This window comes from Thunnus thynnus, chromosome 16 (genome assembly GCF_963924715.1).
Source record: "Thunnus thynnus chromosome 16, fThuThy2.1, whole genome shotgun sequence".
In the NCBI taxonomy this organism is placed as follows: domain Eukaryota; kingdom Metazoa; phylum Chordata; class Actinopteri; order Scombriformes; family Scombridae; genus Thunnus; species Thunnus thynnus.
In genome coordinates, this window is record NC_089532.1 from 30877059 (window position 1) to 30894338 (window position 17280).

Sequence of the window (17280 nt, forward strand, 5' to 3'; positions counted from 1 at the left end):
AATTCTCTTTCTTTCTTTGATATGGACAGAGCAAATTTGAATATAGGCTACAAAAATACTAGTTGCCTAGGCTATTAAATATTTACAATTATCTGGCTCGGACACAGGTGGTGCATCTTTGTCTCCTCTGCCACTTATGCCTGAAATTGAAGCAAATCTGATGAGCGCAGCCACACGCTCCTCAGTCTGCGTCAATGCAAGGATGGGATCTGGCTGGCCTCCTCCTTTCTGCATGGTGCTGCACCCATGGGCAGCAACACTCTTTTTGGTGGCAATTTTGAGGGCTGACCATTTTTTCTTCACCTAAATGTACAGAATTGCGATATAAGCAAATATATATACACATATATACATATAGATACATATACATATACACACATATATATGTGTGTGTCTGTGTATGTGTGTATAAAAAACAAAAATCCCCCTCTCAGTCCATTTCTAACTGCACTCCATGAAAGCCTGGTGAATGATTTCATCCAACTACTGGCCAATAACCTGCCTCTGTACAACATGGAAGCTCCAGTCAGACATCTTAGCAGCTAAGATGAATAGGTACATGGCCCAATACATGAGCAGGGCCCAGAAAGAAATTCGTAGTAATACCAGGGGAGCCAAGCACCAGCTACCAGTCAACAGAGCAGTCACCCAAGACTGCAAGACCAGGCAGACCAACCTGTGCACCTCCTGGATTGAGTGCAGGAAAGCCTACAACTCAATATCACACACATGGATACTGGAATGTTTGGAAATGTACAACATCAACAGGACGCTAAGAGCCTTCATCACGAACTCAATGGGGCTGTGGAAAACAACTCTAAAGGCCAACTCAAAGCCAGTTGCACAAGTTACCATCAAGTGCGGTATATACCAAGGTGATGCATTATCCCCGCTGCTGTTCTGCATAGGCCTGAACCCCCTCAACCAGATCATCTCGAAGAGTGGCTATGAATACCTGTTCTGAAGTGGAACAACCATCAGTCACCTCCTCTACATGGATGACATCAAGCTGTATGCCAGAAATGAGAGAGACATCGACTCACTGATCCACATCACCAGGATTTACAGCAACGACATCAGAATGTCATTCGGACTAGATAAGTGTGGTTGGATGGTATCGAATAGAGGGAAGATGATCAGAACCAAGGGGGTTGAACTACCAGAATGCAGCATTGCAGGTGTTCAGGACAGCTACAAATACCTTGCACAGGCAAATGGGAACCATGAGGTGGCCACAAGGAGGTCAGCCACAGCCAAATACCTACACAGAGTAAGGCAGGTCCTGAAAAGTCGGCTGAATGGGAAGAACAAGATACGAGCCATTAACACGTACGCCCTGCCAGTCATCAGATAACCCACTAGTATAATAAGCTGGCCAAAGGAGGAGATAGAGGCCAATGATATCAAGGCAAGGTAGCTCCCCGCAATGCATGGAGGGTTTCATCCCAAGTCAAGCACCCTGAGACTGTGCACTAAGCAGAACGAGGGAGGCTTAGGACTGGTGAGCATCAGAGCCACTGTCCAGGATGAAACAACCAAGGTCCAGGAATACATCAGGAAGATGGCCCCCAAAGATGAGCTGCTAAGTGAATACCTCAGGCAGCAGAAACCCACTACACGGCATGTACCACCGATAGATAGAAGAAGTGGCTGATATCAAGAAATCCTACCAGTGGCTAGAAAAGGCTGGACTGAAAGACAACACAGAAGCACTAATCATGGAAGCACAAGAACAGGCACTTAATACAAGATCAATAGAGGCAGGGATCTACCACACCAGACAAGACCCTAGGTGCAGGCTGTGCAAAGATGCTCCTGAGACAGTTCAGCACATAATAGCAGGGTGTAAGATGCAGGTAGGAACAGTGTACATGGAATGCCATAACCAAGTGGCTGGCATAGTGTACAGGAACATCTGCACTGAGTATGGGCTGGAAGTCCCAAGGTCAAAATGGAAGACACCTCCTAAGGTGGTTGAGAATGACCAAGGCAAGATCCTGTGGGACTTCCAGATCCAGACTGACAAGCTGGTGATGGCTAACCAAACGGACATCGTGTTGATCGACAAACAGAAGAAGGCAGTGGTGATAGACGTAGCAATCCCAAGCGACAGCAACATCATGAAGAAGGAACACGAGAAGCTCGAAAAATACCAAGGGCTGAAGAGGAGCTAGAAAAGATGTGAAGAGTAAAGGCAACAGTGGTGCCGGTGGTAATGGGAGCACTGGGGGCTGTGACCCACAAACTGGGAGAGTGGCTCCAGCAGATCCCAGTTACAACATCTGAGGTCTCTGTCCAGAAGAGCACAGTCCTAGGAAGTAGAGGACCCAAGCTTGAGGAAGACACACCACCACCACCACCACCACCACCCCCCATGAGAGAGGGGTGAGAGGAGGATTATATATATATATATATATATATATATATATATATATATATATATATATATATATATATATATATATATCACGGATTAATTAATTAGATATTCAAACCTCAGCTGGAGTTCAGTTGTCGATACCAGTGCTATTTCTTTCTATACTGCATTTTTCTGACTTCCTTTGATGCCACTTTTCAGGCTGCAAGATAGAACTAACTTGTTCAGTTGCACTGCAATGTTATGGATTCTATTTCAAGGTCTGAGAAGTTTCTCTTCTTGGCCGTATTCCGCATCTCCATGTCGTAAAATCTAGGGGTGAGGCCTCTAAACTGAGAATATAAAGGGGCTTTAAATTACGATTGTTTTCAGCCGTCACATTTATCAACGCCCGATCATTCTTATACTGTGACTGGCGAGATATGAACCTTTCATGAATCACATGTGAACCCTATTGTAAGATGGTTTCAGTGCTCAGATCTGCACTGGTTTATATGTTAGATTGATAAATTATGTTTCCCCTTAAAGCTATTTTCTGGAATTCAGCACTTTGTTGTGTTGTAAGAGCAAATTACAGTTGTTTCTGCTGTCAGTGTAACTATTTCATATGTCAAGCATACCTGATATGCCACCCCAAATCTATGTTTTTAGTATCTCTTTAGTAAGTGATTTGCTTTGTCACATGTTATCAGATAGAATGCCTCAGTCTGTGATATTTAATCAGTGCAAACATGCAGAAATTTCTGTACCATGAATATTCCTAACTGGGTTATGGCATAACCCTACTTTTGGCTCTTGGGAACCTCTTTGCCAGGATCCTGCTGCAGAGGTCTCTGGCCACCACTGGATCTAGATGCAGACAGGAGCAGGCAAGGATTAGACAACTGGTAGAGAGGACCAAGGAGTCTGACAGGACTGTCTACATTGCTTTTTTGGATTTCAAGGCAGCATTTGACAGCGCATTCAGGGTGCCACCCAGGCCTCCGGAGTCCCACACAAGCAGTGCCAACTCTTCAAGCAGCTTTAGCTTTATGAAAGCCGTGTCCATCTGAGGGACAGAGTTGGACAGATTTTCGTTGTCTCTGGTGTACAACAAATTTGTGTCATAGCCCAAGATCTTTTCAACTGTGTGATATCATGTTACCCCTTGCTGCCAAGGCGGGACCCTTGCTGGGCATGCCCCTGGGTGACAGCACACTCATGGACATGGACTATGTGGACAACATTACTCTTGCAGCCCCTACTGTTAGAGACCTTGCCAAAGTCCTTGAGATCCTGAATATCAAGGCTTGCAAAGATGGTATTAAGATCAGGTGGTCCAAGACCAAGGCCATGCTCATCAGCCCTAGCAACACCATCCCAGAGACTCTGGTCATTCATAGTGAGCCAGCCAAGTTTATCACCGACTTCACCTACCCAGGCTGTATTATCATAGCTGATGACAGGGTTGATGCCGACATCATAGCCAGGATATCCAAAGCAGCTGGACCTATAGAATGTGTTGTAATATGACTTCAGTGATGATTTAAAAAAAACAAGTATGTTTTTACATTTATTTAAATAGTAAATGTAACTACTACTAAAAATTGTCAATTGTCAATGCATGTGCAACATGCTTCACAATTCTGTTTTAATATTTCCCACATTTCCCACACTATTTACATAAATTATGTATACAGTAGGTTATATCATCAGTTTGTGCAAGTAGTTACAGTGTAACAGTTACACATTCTGCTCAATCAATTGCTTTTCTAGAAGAAAGCAGCGGTCAGAAAAAGAAAAAAGCAGAAAAAAGATGCTGATGCTGTGAGATACATTTCCAAATTAATATAAAAAAAATCTAAATCCAACATCATCCCTATTGGAATTGAATTATCAGGCACTGTTAAATATCATTAAAAATGAAGTTTCCATAAGTGCAAACTGGCTCTGTTTTAGATTTGATTGCCAGACGTCATAAAGGAATAGTGTACAATGCTACTATCAGTGCAAACACAGGTAGCCACCACACTGTTCACCCACTTTTATGTTTGGTCAGTCTCCTCTGTATAGGCAGACAGCATGGTATTTCAATATGGTGACTGAAGAGAAGAGGAAGTTCATCTGAGGAAACTGCTGGTGGAGGTCCTGCAGCGTCTGCTTCATTCTATGCAACAAGCTTATTATTCAGGTGCCCCAGGTTTTTGTTTCTGCTGTAGCTGAGAGAGAAGGGGAGAACTTTCTCACAATATCTTTGAACTTGATGGTCACAATTGCTCACTTTTCCAACATCTAGATTTTCCACCCACTTGACTGAAAGAGCATGTTTTATTAAATCATATTTGAAATTATCCGCCAAATTATGTTTTTTAAATTAGCTTTCATCTTTTATGTAGACAGGGCTGGGCTAATTGTACATTAGTGTAGTTATCAGTATTTCAATAAAACTGCTGAATACACCTTCTGTTGATATGCATAGGTCTATGCTTGATTCACATAATTCATTTCTTGAATGCTCAGTATATTTTTACCTGAATATCACTAAATGACTACAAGTTTAAATGGAAATTTAGATTCTTGTTCTGCTTTGAAAAACTGGACACTTGGGATTCATCGTTAGTGAATCCAAACTGACTACAGTTGCTTTTGTTTGAAAAGTAAAAATTTACCTTTACAGCTACCTTTAAATCTAGAGAGACAGACTGATACTAAAAAGATTTTGGAATTTTGAACTATTACTTTTGTTCTTACAACACAACAAAGTGCTGAATTCCAGAAAATTGCTTTAAGGGGAGACATACTGTGAGTGTCCTTTCGCTGTAAGTTATTTATTTAGCTGTCTAAAAGTTAGCCTTCTAGATTCTATGCTTTCATCATTAATAAACATAGCACAAAAAGTAAGGAAATGGGTGTTTGGTAGATTATTTCTTTGTTGTAACAATGTTTCTTGGCAATAAATCTTATACCGTTGGAAAGCCTGTTTATTTCCCTTTTAATGGTGCCACATTTGTAAGGAACATGCATTTATGAGATGAGCAGCAGAGCTGAGCATGTGGCTTGCGCCTATGAAAAATTCACCGAATCTTCTCTGCCAATGCCAAACAGCTTATTCTGCCATTGACATTGTTTGGTGTTTGGTAGATTGGATGATTGAAGTTTGAAGAAACAAGACATATTGGCAATTTAACAATTTATGCATATAACAAACAGGAGCCTCAGTAGCATGTGGAAGAACCATACACAGCCACAACAGCCTGGCACCTCCTCCTCATGCTGGTTACCAGCCTGGTCGCACACTGCTGTGGGATAGCATCCCATTCTTCAACCAGTATTTGTCGCAAGTCAGCCAACGTGGTTGTGTTGGTCACTCTGGCATGACCAGTATGCCCAAGGTGATCCCACAAGTGTTCAATGGGGTTGATGTCAGGACTGCTGGCAGGCCATTCCATCCTCTCCACTTCCAAATTCTGGAGGTAGTCTCTGATAAACCCCGCCCTGTGGGGGCGAGTGGTGTCATCTTGGAGGATAGAGTTCGGTCCCAGACTGTGGAGATATGGAATTGCCAGTGGTTGCAGAATCTCATTTCGATATCTCTCTGCATCGAGATTGCCTCCAATGATGACAAGCCTCGTTTTTCCAGTGAGGGAGATGCCACCCCACAGCATCACACTGCCTCCACCAAAAGATGTTACTCTATTGGTGCAGCAATCAGCATAGCGTTGTCCGTGTCTTCTCCATACTTTGACCCTATGATCCAACTGCCGTAGGCAGAATCTGGACTCATCGCTGAACATAACGTTCCTCCACATATTCAGGTTCCAGTGCACGTTTTGCCGACACCAGGGCAAATGGGCCTAATGGTAAAGGGCATTCATGGCAGGCCTCCTGGCAGCCCTATGCAGCACTTGGGGGTACCAGAAGCTCAAAACAAGAGTTAACAGCAACAGCAAAATAAGCTGTTTTGCATTGGCAGAGAAGATTTGGCAAATTTTTCATGGGCACAAGTCACATACTCAGCTCTGCTGCTCATCCCACAAGTGCATGTTCCTTACAAATGTGGCACCATTTAAAAGGGAAATAAACAGGCTTTCCAGTGGTATAAGATTTATTGCCAAGAAGCATTGTTAGAACAAAGAAATAATCTACCAGACACAAATTTCCTTACTTTTTGTGCTATGTTTAGTAACATTATGCACTGCAAAATTCATCCATCCTATAGTGTCACATTCAGCCCTTCAGGCAACTCTAGATCTCTACCTTGTAGACATCTGTTAGCATTAGCTATTCGTCCTCCAATAAACCAGCCGTTTACTGTAAGCTAATCCTAGCTAACTAACACTAATTAGCTCAGCTGTCAACAATTACCAAGAATTGTGCCAAGATGATCCCTCTAGGTGTCTGTACAACTTCTTGCAGCACAATTCATCAGTTAAAATGGCATACAGTTAATCACAAGTGTAACTGAATGTACCAACAAATCATTCATATTAAACAACCATATAGTTCATTTGCACCATGCACTACAAAATTAGCAGTAATCAGCAGGACAATGTCATTTGTCTGTGCTTTCCAAAACCATTACACATGACTGTTAAACAGAAATGATGTTTTCTGATGTAACAATACTGTGGTTAAGGTTAGGGAAATATCATGGTTTGGGTTCAAATGATCCCTTTTTCAAGATTGGAGAAATATGGTTTCGTCATGGCGAAAGTAAACACCACGGGGTTAAGGTCGTAGATATGGTTTTTAAAAAACTGTCCCGACTCGAGTTTGGAAACGTGACATTTGCGGTTGGACACGGGAAACAAACAACGGTCTCCTGCAGTCCAAAGTCCACTTTTTGCAAGTTAGGCTTAATCTATCCTCTCAACCTGCCACCTCCAAATGAGGAAATTTGTCACCTTATATCAGCGTCATCTGAACTGTACTATTTCTCTGGGTCATAATTACTACAGCTGCTAGATGGCGTCTGTCACTCAAACATAACTGTTGGTCATTTTTGGCTGGCTGATATTACGACTTGTTGTGTCATTCTTGGGAGGACAGGCTTGAATATACAGTCAACAGTAGCATCCCTCCAGCATTGGTCCACAGGAAACTGTTATCATGTGAAAGGTTGTCTGTCATGGCTGCTATCGTCAGTGCCACTAAACTCCGCCCATGGCCCCACCCCCCAAACCTGTGATTGGACATTTGATTGTTTTTTATTTTGGCATGTCCAGTGCTTCTCCAGCTCCCCTCCACCTCCTATTGCAAACTAATGACAGTGTTTTGTATTTAGTGTTGGCAGGTCTGTGCTGCTCTCTGCTGAACACTGAAATGCAGCACCCCTCTTCACTTTGTTTTCTGTGTTGTGATTTGATTTCAATATGGCACAGACAATTCACAATGAAAAACAATCAATTAGGTTATTAAAGACCTAAAACGTTAGATAATTTTCATTTAACATATGCTTTTAATTTAATTATATGAAAGTAAATGTAGACATATTGAAATATGAATAACAATGTGTATTTCTTTCTTTGATTTCTTTTCATTTAGGCATTTAAAATCTTCCATACTTATCACACAGTCTGTGTTCATTAAATATTACATGAAGACATTTATCACTGTAGTTTAAATTTGTGACATATTTTAAAACTTACACTATTTTTATGTACAGGTTTTAGAAGCATCCAAACTCATCCTTTTAGAGCTGCTGGAGTTTAATATGATTGTTTGAAACTGATTTTACTTTGTCTTAAAAAATAAAATGATGAATGTTGTCATAGTCTACAGGTTGAAGCAAAATATTTTCACATATATTGCAAAATTATTGAATTGTCAAGGAGAAGGGCACGTCTTTGTTTTTGACATGTATCAAATATTGACACATCATTCACCAGCCACTTAAAAGGTTCATAAATGTGCATAGAAACATCATTCAAGGTTCAAAGAAATCTTTATTATCCCCAAGGGGCAATTTGTTGTACAGTCAGCAGTACCACACAACCATCACACCAAACAATAAATACAACATAACATACAACATGATAATTACAATGTGTTATTTAAAAGGCCATTAGCAGCCTGAACAAAATAATTCTTAAGCCTATTGATCCTGCATGTAGGCAGACTGTATCTGTGGCCAGACGGGAGCAACTTAAACTTACTGGGCAGGGCATGGCTAGATTCAGCCAGGACTGACTGGGCCTTCGTCAAGGTCCTAACCTGATACAATAGAGTCAAATCATTAAGAGTTGTGCCTGCAATTTTGCTGCACACTTTGACTATACCATGCAGCCTGTTTCTGTTTTTTAGGGTAAGTGACCCATAAAAGCTGATGAGAGAATCAAGACAGATTTCATAAAACAAGAATAAAGCTTTTTCATAAAAGTGTTGTCCACCTTAAAACTATGAAGTTATTGATAAAAATACATCCACTGGTGGGCTTTTTTGCGTACAGCATCTACCTGTAGCTCGAAGGTCAGCTCATTATCAAATACAGTGCCAAGATATTTGTACTGCTGCACAAACTCAACAGCCTGATCATTAATTAACAAAGGGAGGATGACGGTAGGATTATTCCTGAAATCTATTGTCATCTTTTTAGTTTTGGACACATTGATGTTTAAGAAGGATGTCCCGCACCAGTCTGTGAATTCTGCCACTACATGGCCATGATCAGGGTCATCACTGCTGAGGAGAGACACGATCACCAAATTATCAGAGAACTTGAGGATATAACGCCTTAAATACTGGCTTTGGCAATTGTTTGTGTACAACACTAATAAAAGAGGTGAAAGGACGCACCCCTGGGGCGATCTAGTGGAGGAAAAAAGAACATCAGATGAAACACTGTTAACTTTCACATGTTGCAACCTCTCAGTTAAAAAGTCCATCAACCAACATATCAGGTCAGGATTAATGCTCTGGATGCTCCTTAACCTTTCTGCTAAAATATGTGGTTGGATACAATTAAAAGCTGTGAGGAAATCAATAAAAACTAGCCATACAAAAGTTTTTGCACCCTCAAGGTGTGACAGAATCATGTTCAGTAGGGTGCTCATGGCATCATCAGCACCCCTGCCAGACCTATAGGCAAACTGAAGCGGATCCAAATTTTCCTGCACTGTGTTTGAGAAGGTCATCCTTCACAATCTTCTCAAGTAATTTCATAATCAAAGATGTCAGCGTCACAGGCCTGTAGTCATTCAGTGACTCTGGAGAATTGTTTTGTGGCGCAGGTACAATAATTGAATACTTCCAAACACAAGGAACCCTATGGAGTTGGAGAGACAACTTAAAAATAAAACAGAATATATCTGCCAACCGTTTGGCACAACTTATAAGAATATGACCTCCAATACCATCAGGGCCAGGACTTTTCCTTTCCTTTACAGCTCAGAAAAGTTTCAGGACCCTACCCCTGTGAAAGAGCACACTGTTCTGCTCGGAAACAGCATTTTGGACATTAAAACGATTATAAAAAATGTCCAGTTCATTTGAAAGGTCACAATTAGGCTTGCCATTAAGGGAGATGAGACACTTCTTGGACTGCATCCCCATCATGGTTTTCACTCCATCCCAAGTAGGGTGTGAATTTCAATTGCTTAGCAACCTCTCTACCTTATCTTTGTAATTATACTCTCGCGATCTTAGGTTCCTTCTTGACAGAAGTTCCCTGTACTGAAACACATCACCCTGGTTAAAACTAATATTCCACTGGATAATTGTGTTTGATAAATGGAAATTGATTTCTGGGGAATGACCAAGCCCTCACAAAAAGTAATATATGAAGACGTAGTCTCTGTCAGTTCATCCAAATCAACAAAAACATTCTTAAACAAGTCCCAGTTGGTATAGCTGTAACAGTCCTAGAGGCATTGATAGACTCCTCAGACCAGACCGGAACTAAACGCCATTCTGGCTTGTTTCTCTTCAGGACCAGTTTGTAGGACAGAACTAAATAAATAACCTTGTGATCTGACATACCGAGTGGAGCTCTACGACGGGATTTGTAAACTCCCTTCACAGATCCATAACAGAGGTCTAAGCATTTCATGAGTCGTGTCGTACAAGTAACATACTGGTAAAAATTCTGGTACTGGTAAAAGGGACGTAGTAACACAGACAAAAATTCAATGTCGGAGGTGCAAAATGTCTTCTTAACAACCACAGTGTTACACCAGTTTTTGTTAACATAGGGACACAAGCCTCCACCAAGTGATTTACTGGTCACTGCGGTGTCTCTGTCAAGGTGAAATGGTACTCCAAAGCCCTCAATTCCCAAATCGGACTGTGAGGCTTGTTCTTTGAGCCATGTTTCTGTTTGCCCGAAGCTCATCAACTTTGTTGCGGAGTAACTGGACATTGGCAAGGATCACTGTGGAAAGGGGTATCCGACAGTGGCCTTGTCTCTTGAGCCTCTGGTGCAAGCCACCACGTCTCTCCCTTTTCCTCACATCCGTCGGCTTGAATGCCCAGCTCCGGTGCCCCACAGCAGGATCCAGCCGGATGATCTCTGTGGGAAGGGCTGCTGAGGGACTTGCGGAGAAGCAGGAGGAACTCAGGGCTATACTGGAGAGGCTCCTGGTTTTCACAAAATCGTCACAAAAAGTGGCATAAAAGAATTAAAATGAGGGGAAAGCCTATCAAACTAAGGTGAGTCATTGTTGCTCCTGTCCCACGCAGATCAGTTAAAAAATAAATTAGTAGTAATGACAAGACAAGTCAAACAAGTTAAAAACCACAGCACACACAGCACACCACACAACTGCTGTTGCATTTTGCCATTACCAGCACCATTACCAGCCACATTGTATAAAATATAGTATGAGAGAAATAAAGAAAACTTGAGAAAAAATGAAAAATATATTACATTGTCTTATGTGAGTCACAACAGCTCTTCATAATAGTTAGAAACTTCCTGATTTTTGTTGATTACACAGATATTACTTCCTTTTTTAAAATAATACTTTTATACGCTACTTATATATGCTTATATACTTTTATATCATTAATACACGTTATCAATCAATCAATCAATCAATCAATTTTTATTCATATAGCGCCATATCACAACAAAAGTAATCTCAAGGCACTTTTCACATAGAGCAGGTCAAGACTGTACTCTTTAATTTACGGAGACCCAACAATTCCCCCATGAGCAAGCACTTGGCGACAGCGGTAAGGAAAAACTCCCCTTTAACGGGTAGAAACCTCAAGCAGAACCCGGCTCTTGGTGGGCGGCCATCTGCTTTGACCGGTTGGGTTGAGAGAGAGAGAGAGAAAGAGAGAGGGAAAGGGAGAGGTGGGACAGAAGAACAACAATCATAACAATAACAATAAGCACATCGTAGTGTAATGTTACAGTTACACTACAGTCTTGCTCACCTACAGAACACACTCATGTTTTAATGTCTTTACTGGCATGATGTACGTTGCAAAAACATCAGAGTTCAACACAGTCAAAATTTGTCCTAATCATAGTTCAATAATAAAGTCATAACACAGTTAAACCAGTGCAAAATTGGACACAAAAAGGCATAGTGTGGTGCACTTGGCTTTCAAGTGCAAACAATAGGGTTCAGTCTAAAAAAGCCACAATGTCATGCATTGTATCAATATTTCATTACAGAATGGGACAAGTCACCGCCACCAAAGAAAACAAATTGTTGTCATGCCATACAGTTAGCGTCTCTGTATGGTTGTCTCTATGAGAGTACAGCTATTATTATAGGTATTATTCCACAAGAACAAAAACCAAACAAACAAATGGCTCAGTGTTTATAATGAATGAAAAATTCTGTTTTCTCATTTCAGCAACAAGGCAAAATTGGAGTGACATTCAACATTGGCACAGTGGATATCAGTGTGCAGGAGAGCAGTATCCCAGTGAATGATGGGAAGTATCATGTGGTCCGCTTCACCAGGAATGGTGGTAATGCTACACTGCAAGTGGATAACTGGTCCATCAATGAACACTTCCCTACAGGTACAACACAAATTAATCAATCGAATCTAAAACTAATTAGTCTTTCAGACAACCGTCTTTATTGTACAGACATGTTGACAATCATAATTGTTAGCAAATCTGACATTATCAGTTATCAATGAACAACTACTGCTCATTGTAAGGAAAAGTATAACAATTAGTATCAACAAGCTGCAATAAGGCAACGGGATTACGTCAATATGACAAAGTTGAAAAGGTCACTGGGCAGCATTTGCTTCCAACAGAAGAGTAGCATTATTAAATCGTCTGCTCAACTCTTGTGTTTGTTCTCACATTCTATATGTGACTATTGCTTTTAAGCTTTTAAACATTCTGCACATACTTTGAGTTAGCTCATGATGGAGTATATCTGTCAGTGCAGTATCAGATTGAGGGAGTAACAAGCCAAAAACCCTGTCAGTACAAGGTATTTACTACTGTTTTCTTGTACTCTTTGTTTTCCTGAGCTATTCTAGTGGCATAGCTCCCCATGACTTTGGTGGTCAAAGCCAACTACCTTATTAGAGCAGAGATCTAAAAAACACACTGATATGTCACGTTCATTGAAATAGCAGCAAATGATTATTAAAATACATAGATAGTTATATTACATGCAGTTCTAATATTAAGGGTGGTTGTTTATCAGTGAGAAAAACAGAGTTATTTCACTTTTGTTCAAGAAGCATGCCTTAAATGCTTGGTGAAACATAAAGCAGGTGCATCTAATAAATACAGGGCTGCCTTAGCTCTAAGCAGACGTTTATTTTGGGAACCCCCCACTTTTAATCTACAATTTAACAATCTTTCACCTTCATCAACAAAAATAAAGCTATTATCTGGTTGCATTAAATATAATGAATAAAATTACAACTGAAGCATAGTAATTAAGATATATCATGTTAACTTTAAGATCATTGTGTCAGATCTGCATGTAAATTCTAAATTTACTCATTTGGAGTGATGAGGTCTGGAATAAACATTTCATCAAACAGCATGTCCTTCAGTTTTGCTGTTTGTAGAAAGTGCCAAGGGTCACTACATACCTAAAACCGCCAACGGGCTACCGCGTTTCTAATGCTAAAAAATGTACTCTGTCGTTATTTTAAAGCGTTCTCTTCACAAAGGAATGTCTAAGGTCAAAAAATGAGTTTGTTTAATCATCAGCTGTGTTTTGGTCCTCTTGTTTTATAATCCAAGTACCTTTAAGAACACTAATTGCTTTGCATGGCCGTCAGTATACCTCAGTCTAAAATGACACTGAAAATGGGTATTAAAAGGAAATATTTGCATATTTGGGTGGTGTGATATTATTATAAAATGACATTCATCACATAATGAGATAACCCATGGTATTTAAATTACCAAGTAGCCTAAATACCCCAAATAGAAAATAATGATCTGTAATAATAACAATAAACAACCTCCACGCTTATAGGTGATTTAAGGTCAAAGTCATTAGTTGACAAAGTCTTTATTTGGCAAAGTGAAGCACACAATTTCACCTAATCAGTTATTAATCTAGGCATTTCAACAATGTGTGAATAAGAGAACATCACCAAGAAAGTTGAGGTAACCATTAGAGCTTTTTTAAATTTATAATATCATAATGCAAATATATATTTTTCTTTTGGTGTTCCATTCATGAAAACAGAGAAAGACAATTGGCAAATTAGGCTATATAGTCTATAAACAATAAGGGATAATGTGGCAAAACAAAAATGAATGAATAATACATTAAGTAAAAATAAGTTTCACACACAATGAACGTTTGTGAGTAGGCTAAATCATCCTCATTTGAACATATCTGATTATACGTGTCCCTCAAACACTCTGAGCAGACATTCAACACCTTGACTCTGCATTTTCCACAAATAGCTTTCCTGCACTTCAGGCACTTGACAAAGGTTTTTCAGCGGGTCATTCTTCTCTGCTCTTTTTATAATTTAATTATGACTTGACATAGTTATTAGATCATACACTCCAACAAATGCCGTTGCTTAGCATTTTAGAATGTTTAAACATAAATCATGTGGAAACAAATGCAATTCATTTATGGGTAATTTTTACCCGGTGGCGGTTATAGGTATAAATGCCTGTGTTTTTAATCATCTTCACTATTTTTAACAATAGGGGGTGCTACACAACTTTATTTTAGGAAATAAATGTCCCCCAAAAACTGGGGGACACGAATATTTTATTAAAAGCATACAATTGGAAAAACACCCCTAGTAAATTTTACCCTGTGGTGGTTCTATTGTTAATAATCCATCAAGTAACCATTGTTAGAACACTTTCAAAAACTAATTAAATAAACAAATAAATGGTTTGTGTACTTATATCTCTATTACCAACCATGCAAAAAGAAAAAACCTCTTTACTGTTTTTGTGAAGATTGCTTGCAGCCATTTTGACATTTTTGACTCTCTAAAACAAACTGTAAAAGCTGCACCAAGAGCTGAACGTATATCTCTATTATTGACCGTGCAAAATTAAAAAACCTCTTTACTGTTTTTGTGAGGATTGCCTGCAGCCATTTTGACATTTTTAATTGTCTAAAACAAACTGCAAAAGCTGCACCAAGAGCCGAACCAGATGGCCAAAATGGCATATTATCATTTTACAGAAAGGCTTGCAGAGGTGTTTCCTTTGTCCAGAATATTTAGAAATCTACTGCAGCACAAAAGCAACCTTCAACTTGTGCTAAAAATGTACATACTTAGTTCAATTTTGCTGTGCAATAGAGACTTTATTTTGTTGTTGTTGTTGCTTGTGTGTTTGTTTTTGACCTGCAGCCTTGGGCTACAAATTTGAATACAACAAACACATGCATAGTTTTTTATGATGGAAAATTAATAAAATGTTGGTCTTATAAATACACATAGTGTCAAGTGACATTACTGCGTGATCAAATAGCCCAGAATGTGAAAAAAAAAAAATCAATTACTTGCGAGTACCTTACAGTCATGAATTTATACAAACATACATAGTAAGAGATCTGAGGCAGCACTAATAAAGTAAAAGGGTCAAGACCTTACAGGGTAATAAAAGCTCTTATTATACCCATGTGCTCAAGACCTCATCACTCCAGATTCTGATGTAATGTTCTCTCTGTTGAGGCACCAGTTTGATCTCCAAGGTAACTGATAGGTGGAGCTCATCTCATTCATACATTTACTCATCTAAAGTAAGCTATCAGATCATTATCAGAGCATTGTGTTATCCAACTAGCCATGTAGGTTACAGTGAAGCATTTTCAAAGAAACAGAAGCGCAAACTTTAATTTATAGGCCACTTATAGGCCAAACTTTAATTTCCTTTGAGAGAGGTTGAAATTCAGATTCAGATATTCCTCTACAACAATTAATGTTAGAAGTTGGTATGCTGAAGATGATGACATACTGGCTGACCAGTGTCCCATGACTGAATCTTGAGTAACAACTTGACAACTGATGTCTGATGTGTTTTGAACATGGGTCCTTAGAGGAAGAGTATGTGTGGGAAAAGGAAAAGGTTTCTGCAAATTGCCTATGAAACACCAGAACTCATCCTTATCAGAAGTAGCATTAAGCACAACTTGTCATTGGATGTCAAACCTGTCCATCTCACTTCATGCCCATATTGCCATTATTAAAATGGATGTATTACTTCATGCTAACTTTTATTCTTAAGTGCTACCTCTGTCTCCAACTTTAGATTATTGGGACAAAGGTCACTCATTGGTCTCAAATTTTATATGGAAGGGGAAGCAAACCTGTACCAAATTTTCAAATATGCAGTATAATAAGGCCTCTCACTACCTAATTTCAAATTATACTATTGGGCTTTCATTTTACAAACACTTTATCTGTGGCTTAATCCAAATACAGCTGCATCCAGCAGGACAATAGAGGAAAAGTTTGCATCTCCTCACAGATTACAGAATTTAATTTACTCTAATTTCTCTGTGGAAAAAAAGTTTGGTTGTGTCCCTATTATTTCCCCTCTCTGTTCTATTTGTTGAGCTGTTGAGAAACACACTCAGGCAAACCTCAAAGGACAATATGCCTTTTACATTCTCACACTGGATGGGTGATTGGGGGATAGTCTGCTCTGATCTTTGGAAATTTAGTAAGAAGTTTTCAGGTCTGACAGCTAGATTGCAGTGGCATAGGCATACATAAACTGAAAGCATTCAAAGTAGTTTGAGATGATGGGTAGAAATGACGAAAATATTTTACTCAAGTAAAAGTACTGTTACTTCAAAGAGATTTTAGTTTACATTAGATAAGCAAGACTTTATTGATCCCCAGAGGAGAAATTTACATGTTACAGCAGTGCAGAAAACAAGATAACAGATAAGTAGTAACTAGGAGTAGTTAACACAACAAAATAAAATGTCAAGTAAATGGAATTCAATCTATATACATTGTAAACATTATTCACATTACAATACTCAGGCTTCATGACCTGACTTGTGGGTTCTAAAAATAGAAAAATTATGCAAAATATGTGCAGAAGTAATTGTGGTAGATGTAGCTATAGATATTCTGTATATGTATATATGTTATATAGGTGAAGTATAGGGGAAATAATGAATACAAAATAAATTAATAAAAGTAATATTAATTCTATTATTAAAAGTAATAGTATTATGTTTTTACAGTATTTATAGTGTGTGTGTGAGAGAGAGAGAGAGAGATAGAGAGAGAGAAAGAGAGAGCATATGTGGTGGCAAACATAATTGGAGGCAAACGATATGTTTTTCAAAAATGTTGATATTGTGTGTGTAAATAGTCACTGATATTTCAGAGAGCTTTTTAATCCTTTTTATGGGTATATTTGAGGCACTCAAAGCTGCAAAGGCAGCAAAATTATTTATATTTGTATTTGAATAAAAGTGCAAAGAGGCTTAAAAATTCTGTTTTTGTTTTTATTGCGCTTTTAATTTTAGAAAATTAAAGTGTTA

The 17280-nt window shown here is 39.1% G+C and overlaps 1 protein-coding gene across 1 annotated transcript in view; it reads left to right on the forward strand.

Annotated features, from left to right (window-relative positions):
• Positions 1-17280, forward strand: part of LOC137199221 (neurexin-3a-beta-like) — a 74943-nt gene that overhangs the window by 8351 nt on the left and 49312 nt on the right. Inside the window, exon 3 of the mRNA XM_067613352.1 lies at positions 12164-12335. Coding sequence (XP_067469453.1) covers positions 12164-12335 — 172 coding nt within the window. The remainder of the gene's footprint in view (positions 1-12163; positions 12336-17280) is intronic.